At 43.2% G+C, this 22,940-nt stretch overlaps 2 protein-coding genes across 4 annotated transcripts in view; both read right to left on the bottom strand.

Moving 5' to 3' along the window:
• The window catches only part of BMAL2 (basic helix-loop-helix ARNT like 2), a 36,833-nt gene extending 31,475 nt beyond the window's left edge, over positions 1-5,358 (bottom strand). Inside the window, exon 1 of one of the 2 annotated variants that reach the window (XM_082240126.1) lies at positions 5,224-5,358. In XM_082240126.1, coding sequence (XP_082096252.1) covers positions 5,224-5,308 — 85 coding nt within the window. In that variant the 5' untranslated portion in view covers positions 5,309-5,358. The remainder of the gene's footprint in view (positions 1-5,223) is intronic. The other variant, XM_082240125.1, reaches the window with a different exon arrangement.
• A 4,438-nt stretch (positions 5,359-9,796) lies between these two features.
• The window catches only part of STK38L (serine/threonine kinase 38 like), a 502,631-nt gene continuing 489,487 nt past the window's right edge, over positions 9,797-22,940 (bottom strand). For both annotated transcript variants that reach the window (XM_082240133.1, XM_082240134.1), the window contains 7 exons: positions 22,099-22,201; positions 20,200-20,261; positions 19,850-19,967; positions 19,505-19,628; positions 12,719-12,814; positions 12,120-12,211; positions 9,797-10,962 (listed from right to left, as the gene is read on the bottom strand). In XM_082240133.1, the coding sequence (XP_082096259.1) occupies positions 10,835-10,962; positions 12,120-12,211; positions 12,719-12,814; positions 19,505-19,628; positions 19,850-19,967; positions 20,200-20,261; positions 22,099-22,201 (723 nt within the window). In that variant the 3' untranslated portion in view covers positions 9,797-10,834. The remainder of the gene's footprint in view (positions 10,963-12,119; positions 12,212-12,718; positions 12,815-19,504; positions 19,629-19,849; positions 19,968-20,199; positions 20,262-22,098; positions 22,202-22,940) is intronic.

Here is a 22,940-nt window from a genome sequence, read left to right as displayed (position 1 = left end):
AAGTAAGGGGAAATGTCTGTGCGTGTTATGGAGGAAATGCCTACGGGTGGCATGCCTACGGATTTTCCTCCTCTAAAAACTACGTGCGTGTTATGGTCGGGTGCGTGTTATAGAGCGAAAAATACGGTATTCACTGTATGCTTCACAAGTGGAGTGTTGTTCTCCAATTTTGTTCTCCAATTTCTGGGTATGTCCCCCCCCCCCCGGGAGAGACCGCAGCGGGACAGAGGGACAGAAAGGTGGGGAGCATTATGTTCGTCATGGAAGCAATATGCAGGGAGAAGTGATTACTGTAGTTGGGGGGATATGGGGGTAAGGTTGGTGCCGCTGGTATTAAATGCTTAAATGGATTGCTGTTGAAAATGATCAAGGCGCTTTTTATGGTTCTCATTCCCTTTTTATCCTCCCAACAACTCTGTGAGGTAGGTTAAGATAAGTGACTGTTTCAAGGGCGCAAAGCGAGCTTCATGGCTGAGTGGGAGTTTCAAATTCTTTTTTCTAAAAAATGAAAAAGAAAAAAAATCCTGTAATTATTATGTGGTTTTAATGAATAACCATCTCAATTGAATACACTGCTTGCTTTTTAACTATTTATAACTTGATTTTTTCCAAGCATGAGCATCTGAACAGATCTGCTGTAAAACTCCCATCTGAAATACATTACTAATGATTATGTGCATAAGGTTTTAGTGATGAGTTGTAAACAAATAGTTCTTTATTGTTCAAATCTATTCCACCTAGAAGCCATTATATAGTATTTCACCTAAATTAAAATTCAGAAGAACATTTACCTATTTGTATAAATACATTCATATACAAGGGCACTGCTATTTGGCATTTAATACGGCAGGAGAGCGGGGGGGAGGTAGAGATTGTGAAAGGGCAATAATGGAGTTTAGAAAGTACTCATAAGAGACATTTCACAATATTTAAGTTTTCAGAAGAGTAACAATTTCTTCACTTATCACCCTTGTTCCTCTAAGTTCCATGGACCAGGAGGAGCAAATAACAGCAGTAACTAAGTCAATGAGCGAATGAGATGTGATAACAGAATAGGAAATACATAGAATCATAGAGTTGGAAGAGACCACAAGGGCCATCGAGTCCAACCCCCTGCCAAGCAGGAAACACCATCAGAGCACTCCTGACATATGGTTGTCAAGCCTCTGCTTAAAATACCTCCAAAGTAGGAGACTCCAACACACTCCTTGGCAGCAAATTCCACTGTCAAACAGCTCTTACTGTCAGGAAGTTCTTCCTAATGTTTAGGTGGAATCTTCTTTCTTGTAGTTTGGATCCATTGCTCCGTGTCCGCTTCTCTGGAGCAGCAGAAAACAACCTTTCTCCCTCCTCTATGTGACATCCTTTTATATATTTGAACATGGCTATCATATCACCCCTTAACCTCCTCTTCTCCAGGTTAAACATGCCCAGCTCCCTTAGCCGTTCCTCATAAGGCATCGTTTCCAGGCCTTTGACTATTTTGGTTGCCCTCCTCTGGACACGTTCCAGTTTGTCAGTGTCCTTCTTGAACTGTGGTGCCCAGAAATGGACACAGTACTCCAGGTGAGGTCTGACCAGAGCAGAATACAGTGGCACTATTACTTCCCTTGATCTAGATGCTATACTCCTATTGATGCAGCCCAGAATTGCATTGGCTTTTTTAGCTGCCGCGTCACACTGTTGGCTCATGTCAAGTTTGTGGTCAACCAAGACTCCTAGATCCTTTTCACATGTACTGCTCTGAAGCCAGGTGTCACCCATCTTGTATTTGTGCCTCTCATTTTTTTTGCCCAAGTGCAATACTTTACATTTCTCCCTGTTAAAATTCATCTTGTTTGTTTTGGCCTAGTTCTCTAATCTGTCAAGGTCGTTTCGAAGTGTGATCCTGTCCTCTGGGGTGTTAGCCAAATATAAAGCTTATGCCGAAAATACTCCAGCTATACACCTCTCCAAGTGTGTTGCTCTATGCAAACATGTTTGTGACAACCACTCTGTATATTCCCTGTATCTTTATGGTTTAAATTTAAAAGAAAACTATTTATGGGATTTGCGGGAGGGCCAATGGCAGGCTAAAGCATCATCTCACTGCACAAACCAGACCGCTGGCCTTCTCTGTTGCTACAGCCACCACTCCTCTACACAGGGTTTTATCGCCCCAACCCTATTTATTATTTTCATTGCCATGATGCTACACATTGTCGAAGGGAAACTCTCCACTGGGGTAAAAATCATATTGAACAGGTGGAAAGCTCTTTACCTTGAGCAGGCTGAAAGCAAAGAGTAAGGTTACCATAACCTCCATCATAGAGCTTCAATATGCTGATGACAGCGTAGTGTGTGCACACTCAGAGGATGACCTCCAAACCATCCTAAATATCTTTGCAGAAGCCTACGGAAAGCTTGGCCTATGCTCAACATCCAAAAAACCAAAGTGCTGCACCAACAAGCACAAAAAACCCATCTGCAGCACGACAAATCCAGCTCAGTGGTGTAATGTTGGAAAATGTTGATGACTTTAAGTTACCTTTCCACAAGAGCCGACATTGATGCCAAACTCCAGCATTGCCTTAGCTCGCTGAGTGCAGGTTTCTCCCGATTGAAGGGCAGAGTGTTTGATGACTGGGACATTTGCATGGAAACCAAAATGCTTGTTTACAAAGCTATAGTACTACCAACCCTATTGTATGCTTATGAAACACGGACCACTTATAAACGCCATCTCCAACTCCTCGACAGATTCCATCAACAGTGTCTCCGAAAAATTTTACATATCACTTGGGAAGACAGGCGAACTAATGCCGGTGTACTTAGCAAAGATCACAAAGAAATGATTCTTCAACATCAACTTTTTTGGGCTGGTCATGCCTAATTATCGTATTCCAAAGCAACTACTCTATTCTGAAGTTAGAAATGGAAAGTGAAATGCTGGTGGTCAACAAAAGAGGTTTAAAGACTGTCAAGGCAAACCCAAAAAAGTAGTATAAACACCAACAACTGGGAAACATTGGCCTGCTAGCGTTCCAATTGGAGAACAGCCTTTACCAAAGGTGTCATGGACTTTGAAGACGCTAGAACTCAGGACGAAAGGGAGAAACGTGCTGAGAGGAGGGCACATGTGGCAAACCTTCACCACGATCAGCTCCCACCTAGAAACCTATGTCCTCACTATGGAAGAACATGTGGAACCAGAAATTGGCCTCCACAGTCACTTACCGACTCGTTGTTAAAACATGTTCATGGAAGACGATCTTTAAAATATAAAGGTAAAGGTACCCCTGGCCGTTAGGTCCAGTCGCGGACGACTCTGAGGTTGCGGAACTTATCTCACTCTATAGGCCAAGGAGCCGACGTTTGTCCGCAGACAGCTTCCGGGTCATGTGGCCAGCATAACTAAACCACTTCTGGTGCAACGGAACACCGACACCAGAGCAGCGCACGGAAATGCCATTTATCTTCCCGCCTCAGCGGTACCTATTTATCTACTTGCACTTTGACGTACTTTCGAATTGCTAGGTTGGCAGGAGCTGGGACTGAGCAACGGGAGCTCACCCTGTCGCGGGGATTCGAACTGACCTTCTGATTGGTAAGCCCAAGGCTCAGTGGTTTAGACCACAGCGCCACCCGCGTCCCACAGCCATAGAGCCCAAAATAATTCCCCATCCTTGCTCTAGCTTATCCACCTTGTTCAGCATCAGAAAAGGAGGGTGTAGAAAGATCCAGTACGTTTTAGGAGCTGGATTTTTTCCTGGAGATCAGTAACATGGCCTATACTGGTGTGTGTTTTTTTTATAACTATTTCTTAATAGGTGAAAACTGGAAAATTAAACAATCCAGTCATAAACTTTGCAAGGAAAACACCAGCCTCGAAACAAGATAGGACTTGACCTACTTTCTGAAGACAGAACTTACGGTAGATATGCTACTTCTCTAGTGTGAAGTAAAATAGAAATGACAACAACAGAAAACCGTCTCAAATTGGAACACAATTAGCATATACCTTTCTAGATTTAAATTTTGGCAACAGACAACTTTGAAGTGTTAAGAAGGAAGCTATACACTTTAACATTGTTCTATACATATCACTTGACCCTCAGATTTAAAGAACAAGGGATATTAATATACACAAAAATAATCCATAACCTAAAGTACAGCAGCATGGCAAAAAATTATCTTGACACATACAAAATTGTTTAAAAGCTAAGGAGTAAAAACATATTTTAAAATTAACTGTAGATAAAATTGCAGCATATTGTACACCAAGAATCAGGACCTCCAAGGATATGCGACTCTGTTTACAGAACAGCTCCAGCCAAATGATAAAACGATTTATCCATCTGCATATATCTATAATTCTATAGACTATTCACAGAAAAGTGCATTTGGACTGCATTTAGCAGCATTTAATGCATCCCAATATTTCAGTTAAACAATGTAGAAATCACACCCAAATTGGGACTGATTTTAACCTCCTCTGTCAAACATAAAATACACAACAAGTATTAGTTTATGTATCCAACCGATGTCACGGCTAGTCACTTATTTCAGAAAACTGGAGTTCCACCAGGACACATTTTAGAAGCTGCAGAGGGGATTCCTAAAAGCTTCGCTGCGGGTTCCTCTTCCTATTGCCCCGCTTTTGCCGAGAGGGAGAAAAGTCATTTGGAGAAAATTGAAGTGGAAAGGGAGGCGGGCAGCAAGTTTGTTCTCTGCGCGACGAAGACCAGCCGGACAGATTAGAAATGTACGCGTCCGACAGGCAGATCACGCACAGGCTGCGAAAGTAGGGCAGGCGAAATCGAGGTCGCGGTAGCGAAGCGCAGAGGCGGCGGAGGAAGTTTCGCATCCCGCTCCCCCTTTCGCTTATTCTCCCATCCCTCGGGCGCGTCTCCGTTTGTTGGGGGGCTGAAGGGGGGAGAGGGAAATCCGGCCCAGTTGCTCCGAGTCCGGCTACTGCCTGGCGGCGCTTTCTTTCCCCGCAAACCCCCTGGCTGGGATCTTTTAAAGCCGATCAATTAAATGCCTGGGGAAGAGGGGAAACCGCGCCTCCCGCCTCCTCCACATGCAGCTGGCCTCGCTGAGCTACAGGCTCGGGAAGGACCCCCAGGGGTCATCTAGTCCTACCCGTCAAAAGGCCGGCGAAAGGCGCGAAACCCGCCGCTCCTTCTGAGGAGGGACTGGCTCGCTCGCTCGCTCGCTGGCTCCCCGCCGCCCTTCTCTCACCTGCGCCGGCCACCGCCGCTGCCCTCAGCCCTTGGCTGCCGCTGCCGCCGCCGCCGCCGGTCTCCTCAGCGCCCGCCTCGGCCATGGCCAGCGCCCCCGGCTAGTCCGGGGCGACGGAGGCAGGCGCGGCCCCCCGCCCCGCAGGCATGAGGCCAGGCGCCCCTTCGCCTCCAGCCCACGAAGCAGCAGGAGGCGGCCCAGGGCGGAGACGCCGCCGCCGCCACCGCCGCACCTGGGCGCGGGTTCCCTCAGCCGCAGCGCCGCCTCTTCTCGCGAGAGCCAGCCGAGCTCCGAGGAGACGCGCCGAGGCCTCGGCTCCGGGCGCGCGGACCCCTGGCCGCCGCCCTCGGCTCCTCGGAGGGGAAGGAGCAGACAGCGCCCAAGGCCTCAGGGCTCCACCGGCTCGCCTTGGCCAGCTCGGGGTCGGGGGCGCCGCTTGAACCCGCGGCCCAACCCACGGGCCAGCCGAGCTCCGCCATCGCCGCCGCAGACCCAGATACGCCGAGGAACCCGCCGACCCCCTTCAGCCCCCGCAACGCAGCTCGCGCTCACCCGCCATCCTGGTGCCCCCCGCCCGGTTTCATGGCTTCTCTAATCCCACGCCATTCAGAAGATAACTCGCAAAAAGGGCCTTCTGCACCTGAACGCGCAGGTTGGAAAACCGCGTGAGGCGGAAAGATGTTGCAACCCGGGGGCGAGAGGGAGTCCTCTGAACCCGCACCTGGAACAAAACCTGCTCCATCGCAACCGGGCGCAGGTGGCCCAAGATCTGGCTTGAGGTTGCAGTCCTCTTGCAGGATGCACATTTTGGGAAAGTATGTGCCAACTTACCTGAGTAAACATGTATATAATTCTGTTGTCAACTACAGGATTCAGAAAGCTCAGGCCAGGCTGCAAGGCTGAAGTTGGAGCCTACCTCCAAGTGCCTCTACAAGAACAGATGTTTGGAGGCCTTCTTCCCAAAATAAGCTTTGAGCATTCCCAAATCAGAAAGCACGGCAGCTAATAAAATGTTCCCTAGGGAAAGGATGGGGAACCTGTGGTCCTCAGGTGTTGCTGGATTCGCAACTGAATGGAGATTTTAAACCCTGGTTTCCCAAGTCTTAGTCCAGCACTAACCACACTAAACTGGCTGACAGTCCAGCAACATTAAGAGGGCAACCGGTTCCCCACCATTGCCTTCTCTGATGCCCTAGCACCATGTCTAGTGCAAAGCTTTATTTTTATGCAAGGTGTTATCAACTGTACAGCCCCCAGATCAATGCTTATAAATATGGAACTGAGGACTTTGAACCCTAAAAGAAGTTTTGGGTCATTTCCAATCATACATACTTGTTGACAGATGCCAGGCATTTTTGATTCCATCACTCCAATTTTGTACAACCTGCACTGTTTGTCTGTTTGCTTCCAAGCTCTATTCAAGGTACTGGTGTTTTTGTTTAATCCAGCTTTCCCTGAACTGTGACTAATTTTGAATTATTGGTTAATTGACTGATTGAACAATATTTAATGTTTTGAATTTTATATTTTACATTTAACTTTTTTGTTATTGCTAACATTTTCTTTTGACTGAGTGGTGTATAAATTTGCTAAATAAACCAACCACTTGGGACCGCCTTCTTTTATACATTTCTCACACTCCGCTATATTGGTAAAGTGCTTTATGTGCATTATAACACTGACACCAGATGACGCTGTGGAGACCCGTCTTTAGCCAACGGGATTTCCTTGTATGAAGTTTACAATGCATTTAACTGAGTCACTTCTTTGATGGGGCTAGATCCAGTCATTAACTAGGCATCATCTGAAGATTTATTCCAGCTCCCTCAATCTGTGGTGAACACCCACTCTAGGTATTTCAGGCATGTCATTTTTCAAGAAGACCTCTAGATGATTTTTTTTTTGGGGGGGGTTTCTTGTGCCTTGCCACTTTGGAGTTATTACTGTGTTTGGGTTTGTTGGTTTGTTTTGTAGTTTTTAATGCTTCATTTGGCTTGGGGATTTTTTTTAAAAAAACAAACCTGTTTTGATACTGTACCTCATGAGTTCCTCAAAACTTACGTGGGGCATACATTTTTGAAACAAAAAAATTGATAAAATTAAGAAGCAAGTTGTTGAGAGTACTTAAAAATGGTCTCATGCAGAAGTGCTCAAAAGCATAAATGGAGAACAGGACAGCATGAAAATCAAAACAAAGTTGATCCAAGGCATATGTAAAAAGAAAAGAAAAAAGCAGAAAATGCTTAATACTGCAGAACAGATCCCGACTAAACAGAAATAACTTTCTGACAATAAGCTGTTCAACGGTGGAATGAACTCCCTTGGATGGTGGTGGACTCTCTTTCCTTGGAGATTTTAAAGCAGAGGTTGGACGGCCATCTCTTGGATGCTTTAGCTGAGATTCTTGCATTGTAGGAGGTTGGACTAGATGACCCTTGGGGTCCCTTCCAACTCTACGGTTCTATGATTCTATTCCATTTTTTTAATCAAGGTGACATGATGAAGTACTTCATGTGCTGTGCTTGAACAACATCCAGACAAGAGGACTGGCAGCTGTGACAATGACCCAGGTGGAGAATTCCTCCTATCTACCTGCAGTTCCATAAAAATGCTCTTTTAGAAACAATGAAAGATTGTACTTTCATATGCTTTCCCATGTAAAACATGGTGCATGTATATAAAACTAGTATGTGACAGCTGGGACCAATGGAATTTGTTGTAGTCCAACATCTGGAGGTCACTAGGTTGGTAAATGCTGATGTAGACTCTTCCACCTGCATTCCAGCACACATTTTGCAGGGCTGTACCATAGATTTCTGAACAGCTGTGAAGTTTGCACCACTGCAGTCAGAATATTTCCTTTTCAAAGAAACCAGTGCTGCTCTTGCAGCCACAGGCAAAATACCTTGGCAATTTCATCCACGTTGGACCAATTGTCCAGAAAAACATTTGTTACATGCTGTGATTTCTTCTATTCACTCAGCTTTTGGACGTGCAATTCCATCAGGATTCTATTGTACACAATAAGCTATCATGAGGTGGGCCCATTTTCAAATCTAATGAAAATACTTTTCATTTTAGAGCCGCTTAGCACTGCAGTGCTATCACGACAATAATAATAATAATAATTGAAAAGGCAGGATTGTGGTGCAGGGCTGCAAAGTGTTTTGAAGAGCCTTAGCGGAGCCTCTAAGATCACACGGGTGTAAGACAACAGTAAATGTAAACAAACTACAACTTGTAGAAAAGAATGCCATGTTTATTTAATATGCTGTAAAAAGCCTTATATAAATCTTTATAATGCTTTCTAGTGTAACTTTTCCCAAACCACAACTAATGAATTTGTATATTTAAAAAAAGAGAGAAAATATAGATTATAATTGCCATTCAATTCTCAAGTGATTTTTTTTTTTTTGAAATTTTAGTCATTAAACAAGGTCAAGGTACTTTTCAAGCACTTGATTATTTACTGGGGAAGAGCTGTGCACAAATGTGCAAAAGAAATAAAGAGAAAAAGCAGAAACTCATTCAAAGGGTTTTCTGCATATTTTCATGGGCTGTTGTGGTAAAAACTAGAACGAGTTCCCAGAGTACTAATATTTTGCCCAGAGATACAGAATCTGTGACTCTCCAGATGTTGGACTACAGCTCCCATCTTTCCTAATCATTAGCCATACTGACTGGGGCTGATGGGAGCTGGAGTCCCAACAATTTCTACCCACTGCCAGCAAGCGGGCTGACATGGAGGGAGTAGCTATATGGGTTTACAAGCAGCTCCTCTTGAAGAGCAGTAGTAGCGGGACGTTTTGCCGCCTTCTGATGTGCTTCGGCACTTCGGATTATGGAGTGTGTTCCAGATACCATAGGAAATCAAAATAAAACTGTGACTTAAATCATGGATCCAAGCAGCCTTTGAAGTCTTCTGTGATCAGTTAACAAGGGTAATTCAGGTTAATACCAGGTTCTCTCTCACTGCATCCAGTGACTGTGGCTTTGTATAACCAACCTTTAAAAAAATAAAACCTCTAGCAAAACAAAACGAAAAGTGCAATTGCTCTAGCTATATTAGATTTCAAACACTGGCAACATTGGTTGATTCTGGATCATTTCCCCATACAAAACTCTGTCCATTTGTTCATTGCACAGCTCTCCTGGGATTGTACCATTCCAACAGGCAGATGGGGGATTGAACATGGAAGCTTGCATATTTGTGAGCTACTTCTCATGAAACCTCTCTTCCCTGTAGAAAGTTAGCATGGCAGGGAGAATATTAGAATTCTTCCCAACATGCAGCTAGTTGCTTAAATGCAGGAACTCTGTTCAATTTTTTCTTTAACTTGGAAGATGCAACTTGTCCACCACTCTAGTTCTGAAGTGGTCCACTTACAAAGAGGGCTGTGCTATGTGATATTTGCAAGTTTGTAAGTTCATCTCCAATTCATTGTATTAAAACAACAACTTACCCCACAGCCATCAATATTAGTCAACCCAACCCTCAACTCCCGAAGTTAAAACCATGTGAGTAATTTCATCCTTCTTAAACACCACATGTTGACAAGAAGTGAACCATATATACTTCTAGTAAACAGAACTTTATAAATTTGCAATCAAGCCATTTCAGGATCTTTGGTACTCAGAGCAGAATAAAATGGCACAACAAACCATCAAGGGGAAGTTAATGCAGGAGGAAGAAAATGAAAGAAGCAAAAGGTAGGTTGTACACTGATTTTTGAAAGCATATTCAGCTGCTGTTTAGCCTGTCGTCGTCCCAGATTTTTCTCTTCTCTACAGGTTTTCCACTATGAAGCTGTAGTTTAATTGATTTCACAGTACCATTTCTCCCCTGAAAATAAAAGAATTGCAGCTCTCTCCGCAGCAGTTTATTATGCTAAATATACTGGGTCCCAGGTCCCATTTCTATACCAGTTCCAATCTGAAGTGCAGCTTCTCTTTAGGAGCCCTGAGCTAGAGCATAAGCCATTAAGTACAGAGAATAACCTTCAAAAGAGCTTGTTTCAACCAGTATACGCATTTGTTTCAAGCAGCTCCGTGACAATATCTTATGTCATCACATGCCATCTGTAGGAAACCTATTGAATAGTTACAAAAAAGTGGCTTCTGGTTTTCATACTGCATATCTAAAACCCTGCCCAGGTTAAACACACAACAGGCAACATTACTGAGAAGCAATGTCGCTTTGTACAAATGTGATATGGGTTGAACCCCTGGGCAAATTAGACACATTACAGTACAGAGCCACAAAACAAACAGAGGCATAATTGACCTTTTTACACACACACACACACACACACACACACACACACACACACAGCGCAGATACAAAGATGTCCATTCCTTTTTTATTCCAGTACCTTTGTTATAATAAAGTTAACAAAAATATTCACTATTAAAAAAAAGAGTGAGCGAGAGAGAGAGAGAAGCCAGCTGGCACTGCCAACTAATTCTTGTAGTAGTCTTAGAAATCCTAATCCGGTAGAATTTCCTAGTTTCAGTCCATCGTCGTGACCATTTCAGTGTATTGAGATCTATGCCAAGCGGGTCTTGGTGATGCAGCAGCTACCTGAGTTCTTTGTTTTATTTCTGCTGTGTTTCACAACTTTCCAGCATTCATGTACGAAGGGATGGAGCCACGCTGAGTGAGCCCTTCAAACCTTTTGTAAGTATAATTAAGAAAAACCCAGTCCTTGGACTTGTAATCAGGTTCTGTGGTGTTTGGCACTAGAATGCAAAAGGAAAGATTATAAACACGCATGCACATGCACAGAGTCAAGCTTCAAGAAATACCAAGCTAAATTAATATTGAAGACGGAAGTTAATCATTCACACTGTATAACTTTTAAATTACACAAATAAAATGGTGATGCATTTTACAGAGTTTACTTAGGATCAGAGAGTGAGCAAGACATTAAACTTGGACCCCTTCAGAATGCTTGGGGATTCATCTGCCAGAATGCTTGGGGATTCATCTGTATTGCTCTATTTCAGAAAGTGAAAATCCAGACACAAAAGTTTTTGAACTTTTTTTTGGCAAAAATCTCCAAAAAAACCATGAAGTTTTTAAGCTATTTTTTCCAAAATTCACCAAAAAACCAACACTTCCAACACGTGTTGCCTTCTGCCCTGGTTTTCCCAGACATTTCCCCAGATTCTGCCACATCAGTCCTTTCCCTCATTATATCCTAGACATCTGGTCGTTCTTACTTTATTTTTTATTAATTGTTTTAAACATTTATAAACACTTCCCCAAAGCCCATCCGCAGTCTCTTCCCCTCTGTACAATGTGCTCAGCTAATAGCTCTTTTGTACGCACTGCCCCTCAGTGAAATTAGGGCAGCTCAGCCAATCACTGACAAAATAAATCCATTAGTGCATTACAGTATATATTGTTCTGATCAGTTAGAAGCGAAGAACACTTCAGTTTCATTTTAGTTTCTCATTTTCACCTTGCTTTTCCCCCAGAAGTAGTCAAAGTAGCTTAACAAAAGAAGACATACATAATTTATATCAAAACCTGATTAAAATGATAGATGCATAAGACACAAACAGGTTTAAAAGCAAGCAGTAAAAAACGTTAAAAAGCCAACCGCAGCAACCCAAAAATATGCTGATCAAGTTTACATAAATTTGCTTTTAAGGTCTCAGTTTATAATGAAAAGTTCAGGAACACAAAGTACAGGTATAGGGGATGAAGCGAAAGGTGATAGAAAAGACGCACAGCATTTCTCCCATGTGACAGGGAGATGTAAGAGGCCTGCTAAACTGTAAGTGATGAGGTGGCCCCCAGATAACAAAAACAAGAACTCTGAAATGAGGCCTTATTCCCAAAATTATGTGGTTCATTTAATCCATATTGCAGCATTAATGTGCACTCTCACCTGGCTGTAAAATATCAGATTCTGGGAAGTCATCAAAATTGGAAGTGTCATCAATACTTTTGATTTCTATAGTGATTGCAGCTGGTCTCTCTCTACAGCAAAACAAAAAGACCAGAGTAGTGAACAGCACAAGCAACTTTATAATAATTTCACAGTGCATTAAAAAAATCCTAACATCACAACTTTCTAGGAAGCTTCACTAGAGCACGTAGATGTTAGAGATGCAGTATATTTGCTCCATTATATTGCTATTATTTTATCGAGGACCTGAGGATTAAGTTCTGAATGCAGCCTACTGTATCTCTCTGTATAGTCACTGGGACTATCCCCATGCCACAAGCCTCACAAGCCCTGCTCCACATCCTTATCAAGTGCTTTTGCGTGGGTGCAAGGTGCCTTTGATTATCCCTCCAGCTTCCCTGGATAGAGAATAATGTTTGAGTGCAGGTGTTTGTAGCCTACTGTACAAAGGCAAGAGTTGCATCTGTTGGCTCCATCTACTTTTTGCCTCTGGGTGTCAGAAGACTGACCACAAGGGACTGCAGTCCTTGTCCTGAAAAAAGTTTCCCATTCCTGCTTTAATCTTTCAGCAACTGTACCTGATATGTCCCCAATCAACACCTTCAAAAAATGGGTGACTCTTCAGTTCTTCTACTCCACTGCTACCGATTCTGTTTTCTGCATCAGTGCAAAATCTGAGAGAAAGAAAACATGACAAAATGTTGCAACCAAGGTGGTCTACAATGAAAGATGAACGTTTCAAAATTCGCAAAACTGCAGTCTGAATCCACACTTCCAGTCACCAATGGAAATCACGACTGACACCAGGCGACTGCCCCCTCCACTCATGAATTTGTAAGGGAGTTTTAGATTCCCTTACTAATTCTAAGAAAACTGATGAAACTTCTGCTGCTTGCAAGACATTCCCATAGTTCCTTTTTTTCTTCATACAAAAATGTGCAGATGAGACAAGAACCACTTCTTCCCCATGGCTTCATTTAACAGAGGACTTTGGGCTGCATAGACAAACAACAAGAGATGGGCACAACACCCCTCTTGTTATCCCTATGGGAAAAAGAGTAACCAAAACAGAACATAGACAACTTTCTATTGGCTAAAATCCAATTTTTGAAAACAAATAAATCTGATAATGGGCTAGTAAGAATCACAACCTAATGCCAACATTTAGGATTATAGTGTACATTTCCATTTTTTTTCAAAACACAAAAGCTATTGACCCATATAGCAACCCTGTAAGTTAAGTCAGCATTATCTCTATATTCCCAGCACAGAACTAAGGCAGAGAGATAATATACCAAGTTTAAAATCTTATTTACCTGTGCTTTTAACAAATAAGAATGTAGATTTTATCACTGCTACCATTCTATTTTAACATATAACATTTTATTAACATATAAAACTGAAGGGGTACAGGAAGAATGCTATGCAAACAAGTAACTGGTTTTCCTAAGGTTACATTGTGGGTTGCAGAAATGTCATTGAACTAAGAATTTCCAAGATCATAGCTCAAACTATTACAACTTTTTAGTTTTGTGATTATTTTACACTAGATTCTTTTAATTGCCTTCCCACTTTTTGCCATTTTAGCTTTATTCTGTAAGCTGCTCCAAAAGCAATGACTGAAGAACTGCTGATAAATATTTAAAATATAAATAATTTATATAAGTAAAATAAAAACATACAAACATTTTGGAGCATTTCATCCCAATACTCAATGGTTCTGTTCCTCTTATTTCAATTTAATTGCACGGCAAATTTTAAAAAGTCTTAAAGCTTAAATTTCTTTAGATATTGACATACACCAAATTCCTTAAACCAACTAGATAATTGTGCCTTTACCTCGTAACACACCCAGGGCTGATTCAGGGTTATGGGAATTCATAGTGGCTTTTTGTTTTTTTTTAATACAAGGGCGCGGGGAAAGTGAGGCCTGGAAAAAATCCTTGTGGTGATCAGCTACATTGCCAGAGTGGCAGAGTTAGGAAGTTCTGAGGTGCAATTTGAACAGGCTATGGGGATAATTATAAAGGAACTGCACGATCACTGACTATAGCCAAATGGTAGATCACAGGCTTTGTACATCTTGAGATCCCCATTTCAGTCCCTGAATGAGATTATTTAAAGGATCTCAAAAGCAGACTGCTGAACTAGGAGGACAATGCGCAGACTGTGCCTAAGGCAGCCTTGCAGGAGGCTGGTTTCTATCTGTTCCTGGCGATTCCTGTGCACCTTAGGAGGTGTGCCTGCTTTTAGTAAGCTGCGAATCAGACACTCCATTTTCATAATCTCTAATTTTTACTAAATTTTCAAAATAAAAATAAAAATCAACAGATTAACAAAGTTAACCAAACTCAAATTAACTATAAAAATTACAAATTAATTTCCAGTTTAATATATCCTTAGAGAGTGACTACCCATCCTTACCTCCAGGGTGTTTTTACTTCCTTCCCTTTACTGCTGCATTATACAAATAATGTATTACAAAACTTTGATAAAATTATTATCATCTTTCTTTCGTTGCTTGAACCTCAAATCCTGCTCACAGTTTCATTTATCTATAATGTTTCTCCAGATAGTCCAAAAAAGAACTGAACTCTTACAAAAATTGCTTGTCTTCATCCCTTACGTTGTTGTCCTCATATTCTTTTACTTTTAAAATCCATCTTTAATTCACATTCTCTCCCCACCCTTTGTTCCATTGCTGCACCTATAAGCACCTGGGGGCAGTTATTTCATCCTCTTTGGAACCTTTGTCTCAGCTGTTGTTAGCGTGTTGGGAATCTTCTTTGTTAGTTACTTTCTAAGTTAGCATCACTGCTCCCAGTGGTTCTTACATTTTGATCATCACCAACATTCTTCTCTATAAAACTGCTTGGTTCTGGAGGTTCTTAGTTTTGGTAGTTCAAACCCATCAGTCCTTCCAGGTCAGATTCCATTTTGCAGTTCTCATTCAACTGGACACAACAGGTTTATGTTCACATTCCTCTTCCACTGGAACTCTCCCGTTGTACTGTTACTAGCAAAGTACTTCCAATTTTACAGTATAAAGTCACATTATATTCAGATGTTCTTCTTTGGTTTTGATACTCCTTATTCCATTTTAGTTTTGTTGCTCTTTATTCAGCTGACAACAGGGAAGGTAGCAATTTCTCAATGACTTCATAACTTTGATGCACAGTCCACTCCTCCCCTTCTTTCACATAGCAGCAATTTCATTCTCTCTTCCTTCCAATAGTTAGACGAACAGACTTTCCCCTGCATCTACCAAGTCACCATTTCTGGCAGGGCACCTTTTATTTCATTTCCAATTAGTCCATTTTGATAGAAAGTAAGCCACTTCTGTGTTGCCTCCAATGGAGTCTGCAACAGCATCACCTGTGTCTCACCTCTTAACCTGCCTGAAAGGAGTCCTTCCATTCCTTCTGAACCAGGAAAGGGGCAAAATTTATCCCCGTAGCTAATTTTCTCCTCTGATACCAATGGGGGGGGGTAGGGGTGTGTGTCTTTGTCATTCCCCATTTGAGTCTTCTCCAATCTCAGACAAGTGGCTCCCCACAGTCACAGCTTGATGCAGAAGCCCATTTGTATAATCTTAAAATATGGACTCCCCTTCATGGATCCCTGCCTTGTCGTGGCGAAGGGGCTTGAATAACTCAGAGAAGCTATGACAGGTCATAGACGGACAGGTCATAGCCGAGAGTTTAGACTAAATGTGATTCACCTGGAGAAGGAACTGGCAAACTACTCCAGTATTTTGCCAAGAAAACTCCAGACATAAAAAAGGAGAAGCTTTGAGAAGAAAGTGAGAGTTTCCAAGGCATGCTCTGGTTCATGGGGTCATGGAGAGTCGAACACGACTAAGTCGACTAAGCAACAAAAATACCTTGTAAATTTCTAGCACTGAAGCAAACTACCTTACATTCCAGCATGCAGCAAGTTCAGATAGGTAAGCAAGCAAGCAAGCAAGCAAGCAAGCAAGCAAGCAAGCAAACAAACAAACAAACAAACAAACAAACAGTCTGGCAAGTCAGTCCCATTATTATTGACTATTCAATACAACAATGGACTAAAAACAATCCTCTTCTAATGAAAAGTGGGGAGAAAACAATTCTAAAAATGGCCAGCTCCAGAGAGTGGGGATCCAATATTTTGCCCCCCACCCGGGGCTAGAGGGACCCCCTTGGACTGACAAAGAAAAGTGCCAAATACAATTCCTAGGAGCCAAGAGAAATGGGCTGCGAAGACAACTCTAGGACAGTGAAACAGTGAAGAGCAGCATTGCATACCAAGCACAGTCATGAGCGGGAAGATGTTTTCCACAGACTGTGCTAGACCCTGACAGAAGTGCTGTCTGTCCCCCGTCCCCCAACTGAGTGTGTGCTAGACCAAGTGTGCTCTAGAACACAAATAGCCCCACTGCCTCTCCCTTACAACTCCTGTTGCTGGGGAAAATGAGAGGCAGGCTGGACCAGCTTCACTACAACACCACATTTTGCTGTAAGCCTGGTGAAAGCCATTCCAACTAAAATCAGCCATACAGTTGCATATAGGAATAAGCAACCAACTGTACTACACAGTTACTGCCAGTAAGATCCACTGTAAATCAGTCATGCATTCATACATACAATAAATCCCAGGGAGTGACAGTCTACTCAGGGCTGAAAATAGTATTAAACTAGCACCCCAAAAACAAAAAACAAAAAAAATTGTGGGCAATGGCAGCAGCAGGGCAGTAGAGCACTGCTACTATTTAATACGACAGCTAAATCCCACCCAACTACCTACTACTTAGCCACCAACACAACTCCAGATTTTGCCTTCGTGCTAAGTCAGTTTCAGCTTGCAGTGGTGCTCCATAAAGCTGGAGTACACAGCCTCCAATCCTAAGAGAAGTCAATGCACTCTCAGAGAGGCAGGGTATGTGGTGGGGGGGAAGAATAGCACTGTCCCTGGGTAAAAATATTACAAGTTGAATGCAGGGAAAATGCATTACCTCCTCAGCTGAAACACAATAGTGAGGTAAGATATGTGGATATGACACAACTATATGTCAAATGTAAAAATACAAGCATAAACAAAGGTCCATGAAGTATTAAGTTTGGAGTACAGTGAGTTTTTCGTCTTGCGATGCACGGTTTCCCATAGGAATGCATTGAAAATCAATTAATGCGTTCCTAGGGAAACTGCCTTCAGACCAGGTCCGGGGACAGTCTGTCCCCCGACCTCTTCTGAAGGCTGGGGGGGGCAAGGGCTTTTCTTCCCACCCCCAGCATTTTAAAAAACCCCAGGACAGCGGAGGACTTCTCCGCTGTCCGGGGCGATCTTAAAATGCTGGCGGGCGGCATTTTAAAATCGCCCGGGACAGCGGAGGACTTCTCCGCTGTCCGGGGCGATGTAAAAGCCCCTGGGAAGGCAGGCAGGGGGGACAAAGACTGCTTCACAGGAGAGGCGCTGCGCAGAGAGGGAGAAGGCGCAGCGCCCTTCAGCGAAGCTGGAGAAGGAACAGAAGGAGTCCCTTCTGTTCCTCCTCCGGCTTCGCTTGATATGCGCGTTGCTCAAGTGAAGCAGAGGCGCTGCGCAGAGAGAGAGAGAGAAGGCGCAGCGCCCCTTGAGCAACGCGCCTGTCATGCGAAGCCGGAGGAGGAACAGAAGGGTCTCCTCCTGTTCCTCCTCCCGCTTCGCAGCGACGCGCCTGTCCAGCGAAGCCCGAGGAGGAACAGAAAGGTCTTCTTCTGTTCCTCCTCCGGCTTCGCATGACAGGCGCGTTGCTCGAGGGGCGCTGCGCCTTCTCTCTCTCTCTGCGCAGCGCCTCTGCTTCACAGGAGAGGTGCTGTGCAGAGAGGGAGAAGGCGCAGCGCCCTTCAGCGAAGCTGGAGAAGGAACAGAAGGAGACCCTTCTGTTCCTCCTTCGGCTTCCAGGACAGGCGCGTCCAGGACCTCTTCTGAAGGCGGGCGGGGGGCGAAAGTCTTTGCTCCCCCCCGCCTGCCTTCAAAAGCCGTCCGCGATAGCGGGAAGCTCTTCCCTGCTATCCCGGACTGCTTTTAAAATGCTGGCGGTGGGGAGCAAAGCCTTTTGGCCCCCGCCGGCCTTCCTGGACCTCTTCTGAAGGCCGGAGGGGGGGGGAAAGGCTTTGCTCCCCACCACCAGCATTTAAAACAGGTCCCCGGAGATTTCCCTATGGGCTTTCGTCTTGCGAAGCAAGCCCATAGGGAAATTCGTCTTGCGAAGCGCCTCCAAAACAGAAAACCCTTTCGTCTTGCGGGTTTTCCGTCTTGCGAGGCATTCGTCTTGCGAGGTACCACTGTATTAAGTTTTGCATTCCTTCCTGCACTGAAATCACCTTTAAACCCCTCCTGTATCTTCAATTCTATTAATGTGCAAGAACTTAAGAGCTGTTTTTGCTAAAGAAGAACAAGGATGACCATTTTTTAATAAACAGAACCAAGAAGTTACTCAGCAACATGCTGGCTCAAAATATTTAGGCTATTCTGGCTGCAGCAGAGGGAGAAATGGAACGACAAGGCTCTGCTGAGATCTGCTTCGTTGGCATCCTCCTCTCTCTGAACTGCTTCCACTCAAGCAGGCCACTGAAATAAACTCTAACTTTAAGAAGTCGTGTCTGAGTTCACTTGTTTTCCTCTTCCTTTTCCAATCCTTTTTCCTTTTGAGTCATGACTTTTAGATTGCAAGCCTGCAGGCAGGGACTGTCTTGCTTCTCGTTCATTCTTAATCTTATGCAAGCTGAGCCTTTATTGGCTGAAGAGCAGGGTGAAAATGCTTAAAACACTGACATCTACATTGCTAAACTGGATCAGCTAGTCCTACTATCTTGCCCACATTATGCAACTGGACACCGCCAATTAAAGGTTTTGCCTTAACTTATTGTAAGGATCTTTCCTGCAGAATCTTGCTTCTGCTCCTAATTTCAGGAGTGATTTTCCACAATAACTTCAACAGCTTACAATTTTTTTGGACTTCACTTACTTCAAAACATGGATTAACAAAGCAGATTTTATTGGGCTTTATTAGGGGTACTTTCTGACATAATGCCAGTGTTGTGGGAGCTTCATGCGCCACTGACTTAACACTGGAAGCCTGAATGCATTGGGAGAAGGCTTCCAATTCACTTACCTCCCACCCTATCATCCACGTTTGTGAGAAGAGCAATACTGTTCTGGAGAGTACCTATGTTTGCAGCCCCTCCCACATCCACCTGGATCCACATGGCAGAGGCTCCCACAGTGGTAAGGCAATGGCCAAAGGGCTCTACATTGCATGTTCAGTGCTAACAAAGCTGTGCATCATTGTGTTTGTTCCACAAGCAGGAAAAGGGTAGTGGAAGAAAACAGAAGCATCAACTCACTTTAGAATTAAGTCCTTGGCTTTTTCTGAAATGGGCACCTCAGGTGGAAATACTAGGGTCTCTTTCCAATTCATAACTTTCCTATATGTTTCTTGAGGTGTTTCAGAGCAGAAAGGGGGATAACCTGAAGAAATTGGGGGGGGGGGAGAGGGGAAATCATTAAACATGTTGTACTGATTTGAATGTCAGATTTAGACTAAATTACAAGAAAGGTTATAAATCAGCCGCAGGACTGAATATAAACCTGAAAGTCAATCCTTGGCTGTCTCAACGAAGTGCTCAGAGAGAAAGTGTTATTCTCATTGGAAAAGGGACAAAAAGATGAATGGGGTCAATAATTCTTACCTATTAGCATTTCATACATAATCACTCCCAAAGACCACCAGTCACATAATTTGTTGTAACCCGTTTGCATGAAAACTTCTGGAGCAATATAATCTGGGGTCCCAACAGTAGAGTATGCCTAAAAGCAAGATGATTTTAAGAAAAAGTTTTAGTCAATACTCTGGCAATCTTATTAACTTGAGTTATAATATTGTATAAGCATTCACCTGTCATCTAATAACAGCCTTTTAGTTGCTTGAGGAGATTGGGTGACAAGTAGAGGTTGCTGAAGCATGAATTTTTCAGCAGAAGGCCATCATGCTGAAAAACTTTGCAGAAAACACTCAAAGCTCACCAAAAACTGTACTTACCAGCTGTCGCCTATTCTTTTTCCATGTTTCTGCTTTTCTCTTAGAGTTCATGTTCTGAAATGCTAATTTGCAAAAATATAAATTATTGCATTCAATTTTACCAACACAAGAAAAATTCAGATAGGGCACAATCCCAATGTTACCTCTGTACAATGGGAGCTACGTTAGCATAGTTTAATAGTGAAACTGCACTGGTAAATGTGCAAACGAAAACCATGTTTAGGGAAGAAGGAATTATGTGGTTACTAGTGGTCAGCTCCTGAATGAGGGTATGAAAGCCAATGGCATCATTCCCCCCTCCCCTCTCCAAACTTGCATTAAAAAATCTATTGCCAGAGCAATAGAGAATCAGGCTATTCTGAAGCAGCTGCACAGAAAGGTAAATGTGTGAAATCAAGTATTATAGATGCAAGGGATGGAAAGTGAATGCAACACTGGAAACCGTTCGTGCCAAATATTTGTACAGGACTTCAGCACAGAAGACACAGGAAGATGGACTTTGTTTATAACTGAAAAATAGGTATCTAGGTTTTGTTTTTGTGCCATGATCTTTGGTCTCGCCCACACATGGAGCAAAATTAGGCAGCTGAATAGGCCATACCACTTCAAACCGCAGGTGGGGGTGCCATTTTTAATGCTTGCCAATGTGTATGTGGTTTTTTAAAAAACACCACCACCTGCAAACAAAAAGTAGGCACATAGTAGTGAGAGTTAGGAGAAGGTTGAGAATGATGTCTATGTGTTTTTTAACTTACAGAATTAAAAAAAGGAACTTTGAAAAATGGTAGTCTATTCTATCACATTTTGCTGCCATGTGTAGACCAGGCTGAATTTACATGGCCTTGTTTCAAATATATATATCTAATTTGGAGAGGGGAGAGGCTCTTATCTGTTGGAAAATTCCATTCCACCTTAAGGAGCAGACATGGGATTGTTGCGTGTCACATGTCTGTTTACATCCAGCAGAGTCTGCTGGGAACTTCCATTTGTGTATAGCTTTTGCTTTTCTCTCTCTCTGAGGAGAAGAAAGGGAGACATGTTTTCTTTGTCCTGATTTATGCTTAATAAATCTTTAGCTGTTAGTATGTTTCCACAAGCCTCACGCCTCTTCTGTTTGTGCAGTACAGTGGTACCTCGGGTTAAGAACGTAATTCATTCTTAACCTTTAACTATTCTTAACCTGAAGCACCACTTTAGCTAATGGGGCCTCCCGCTGCCGCCGTAGCACGATTTCTGTTCTCATCCTGAAGCAAAGTTCTGAACCTGAAGCACTATTTCTGGTTTGGCGGAGTCTGTAACCTGAAGCATCTGTAACCTGAGGTACCACTGTATGCTCTGCTAATATAGCGTGCTCAGGCTTTTGAAGTCTGAGTCGCTGATTTACGTCGCACCAGAGATCGGGGGATCGTCACAGCTGGAAGGGCATGATCCAGCTGGGGGCTAGCCAGCAGGCATTTCAACCCCCGAAGGATGCTGACATTATCTACCAAAGTTTTGAATAGTTAGCAGGGCAACAAGAGAACCTTTTGGCAACACCTGGTTTACTGTCCCCGCAGTCTTGGAAAGGAGGACGACTACGAAAACAATGTTACTGCCAACTCACACCACTTACTCTCTGCAGCTCTATTTTCCCAAGCCACCATTGTTCATTTTCTCTAGCAGCAGCTAATATCATCTGGCCAGGCAAAAATGGCAGCTGCTGGAGCAAGTGACCAAAGGTTTCTTTAGAACACCAACCACAGCAAAGAAGTATGAACTTGGCACTGTTCTCATTCAAAAAGGTGTTCTGGCAAAAGGAATGCACTTATATAATGCCTAACCTGTATAGTGTACCTATCAATGCCTCTGAGGGAGTGCAGAGTAGTTTAATACTTTTAAGCTACAACAGGCTGTACTTACAGAAGTCACTTGGTGGATTGTGTGTAAGATTTCTGTAGAATTCGGTTCTGTGAGCTTTCTTTAAACCTGTGCAGAGTCCAAAATCAGAGAGTTTTACATGCCCCTATGGAAAGAAAACATTACATGAGTTTAGGTGCTGAACTACCGAAAATCCTTTGAAAGCTTGCAAGTCCTTGCAAGTCCATACTTAAAATGCCCAAAACTAGAAGAGAATTACAACAAAGGAAAAGGCACATATTTTGAAAAGAAAAAATGATTTTCAGTCAACAGCATTGCATTGTTCCGGTTGAGAGGAGCCTGTTTTCCAACTCCTTTCCTCTAACATCTTTGCATGTACCAGGAGCAGGTAACCTGCAAACTGGAGTCTGAACGCAGACCTTCAGGCCTCTATCTGGCCAACTGAACTCTCCCCAGCTGACACCCCTTACTGGTCCTGTTTCGCATAAGAGTGTGTTTTTGCCAGGCTGGAGTGTGTCCTTGAACTCTGGTGTCTCTTGCATGTCTGGATGGAGAATAGAGAGGATACGCTACTGTGTGCAGAAACTAGCTTATTGTACAAAGGTAAAATTCACATTTGCTGCTCTGCCTGCTTCTGCCTCTGGCCTCACTCATCCCTGGCATTTGGGCCTTGGAAAGTTGTTGTTTATTAAATTTATATACCGCCTTTCATAATAGGATCTCAGGGAGGTTTACATAATAAAATACAAGATAAAAACACAAGTAAATAAGTAAAACAAAACAATAACTCCCCTTCCCTTTTGAGGTTGCTCAGAAGGGAACACATCCATTGAGCTGAAAAGTATTCCCCATCCATGGCATAAACGTATCGTGAGGGACAAGAA

Source organism: Podarcis vaucheri (assembly GCF_965113315.1).
Source record: "Podarcis vaucheri genome assembly, chromosome: 10".
Lineage (NCBI taxonomy): Eukaryota > Metazoa > Chordata > Lepidosauria > Squamata > Lacertidae > Podarcis > Podarcis vaucheri.
The sequence above is the reverse complement of the archived record's forward strand: the minus strand, read 5'-3'. Positions and strand labels throughout refer to the sequence as shown.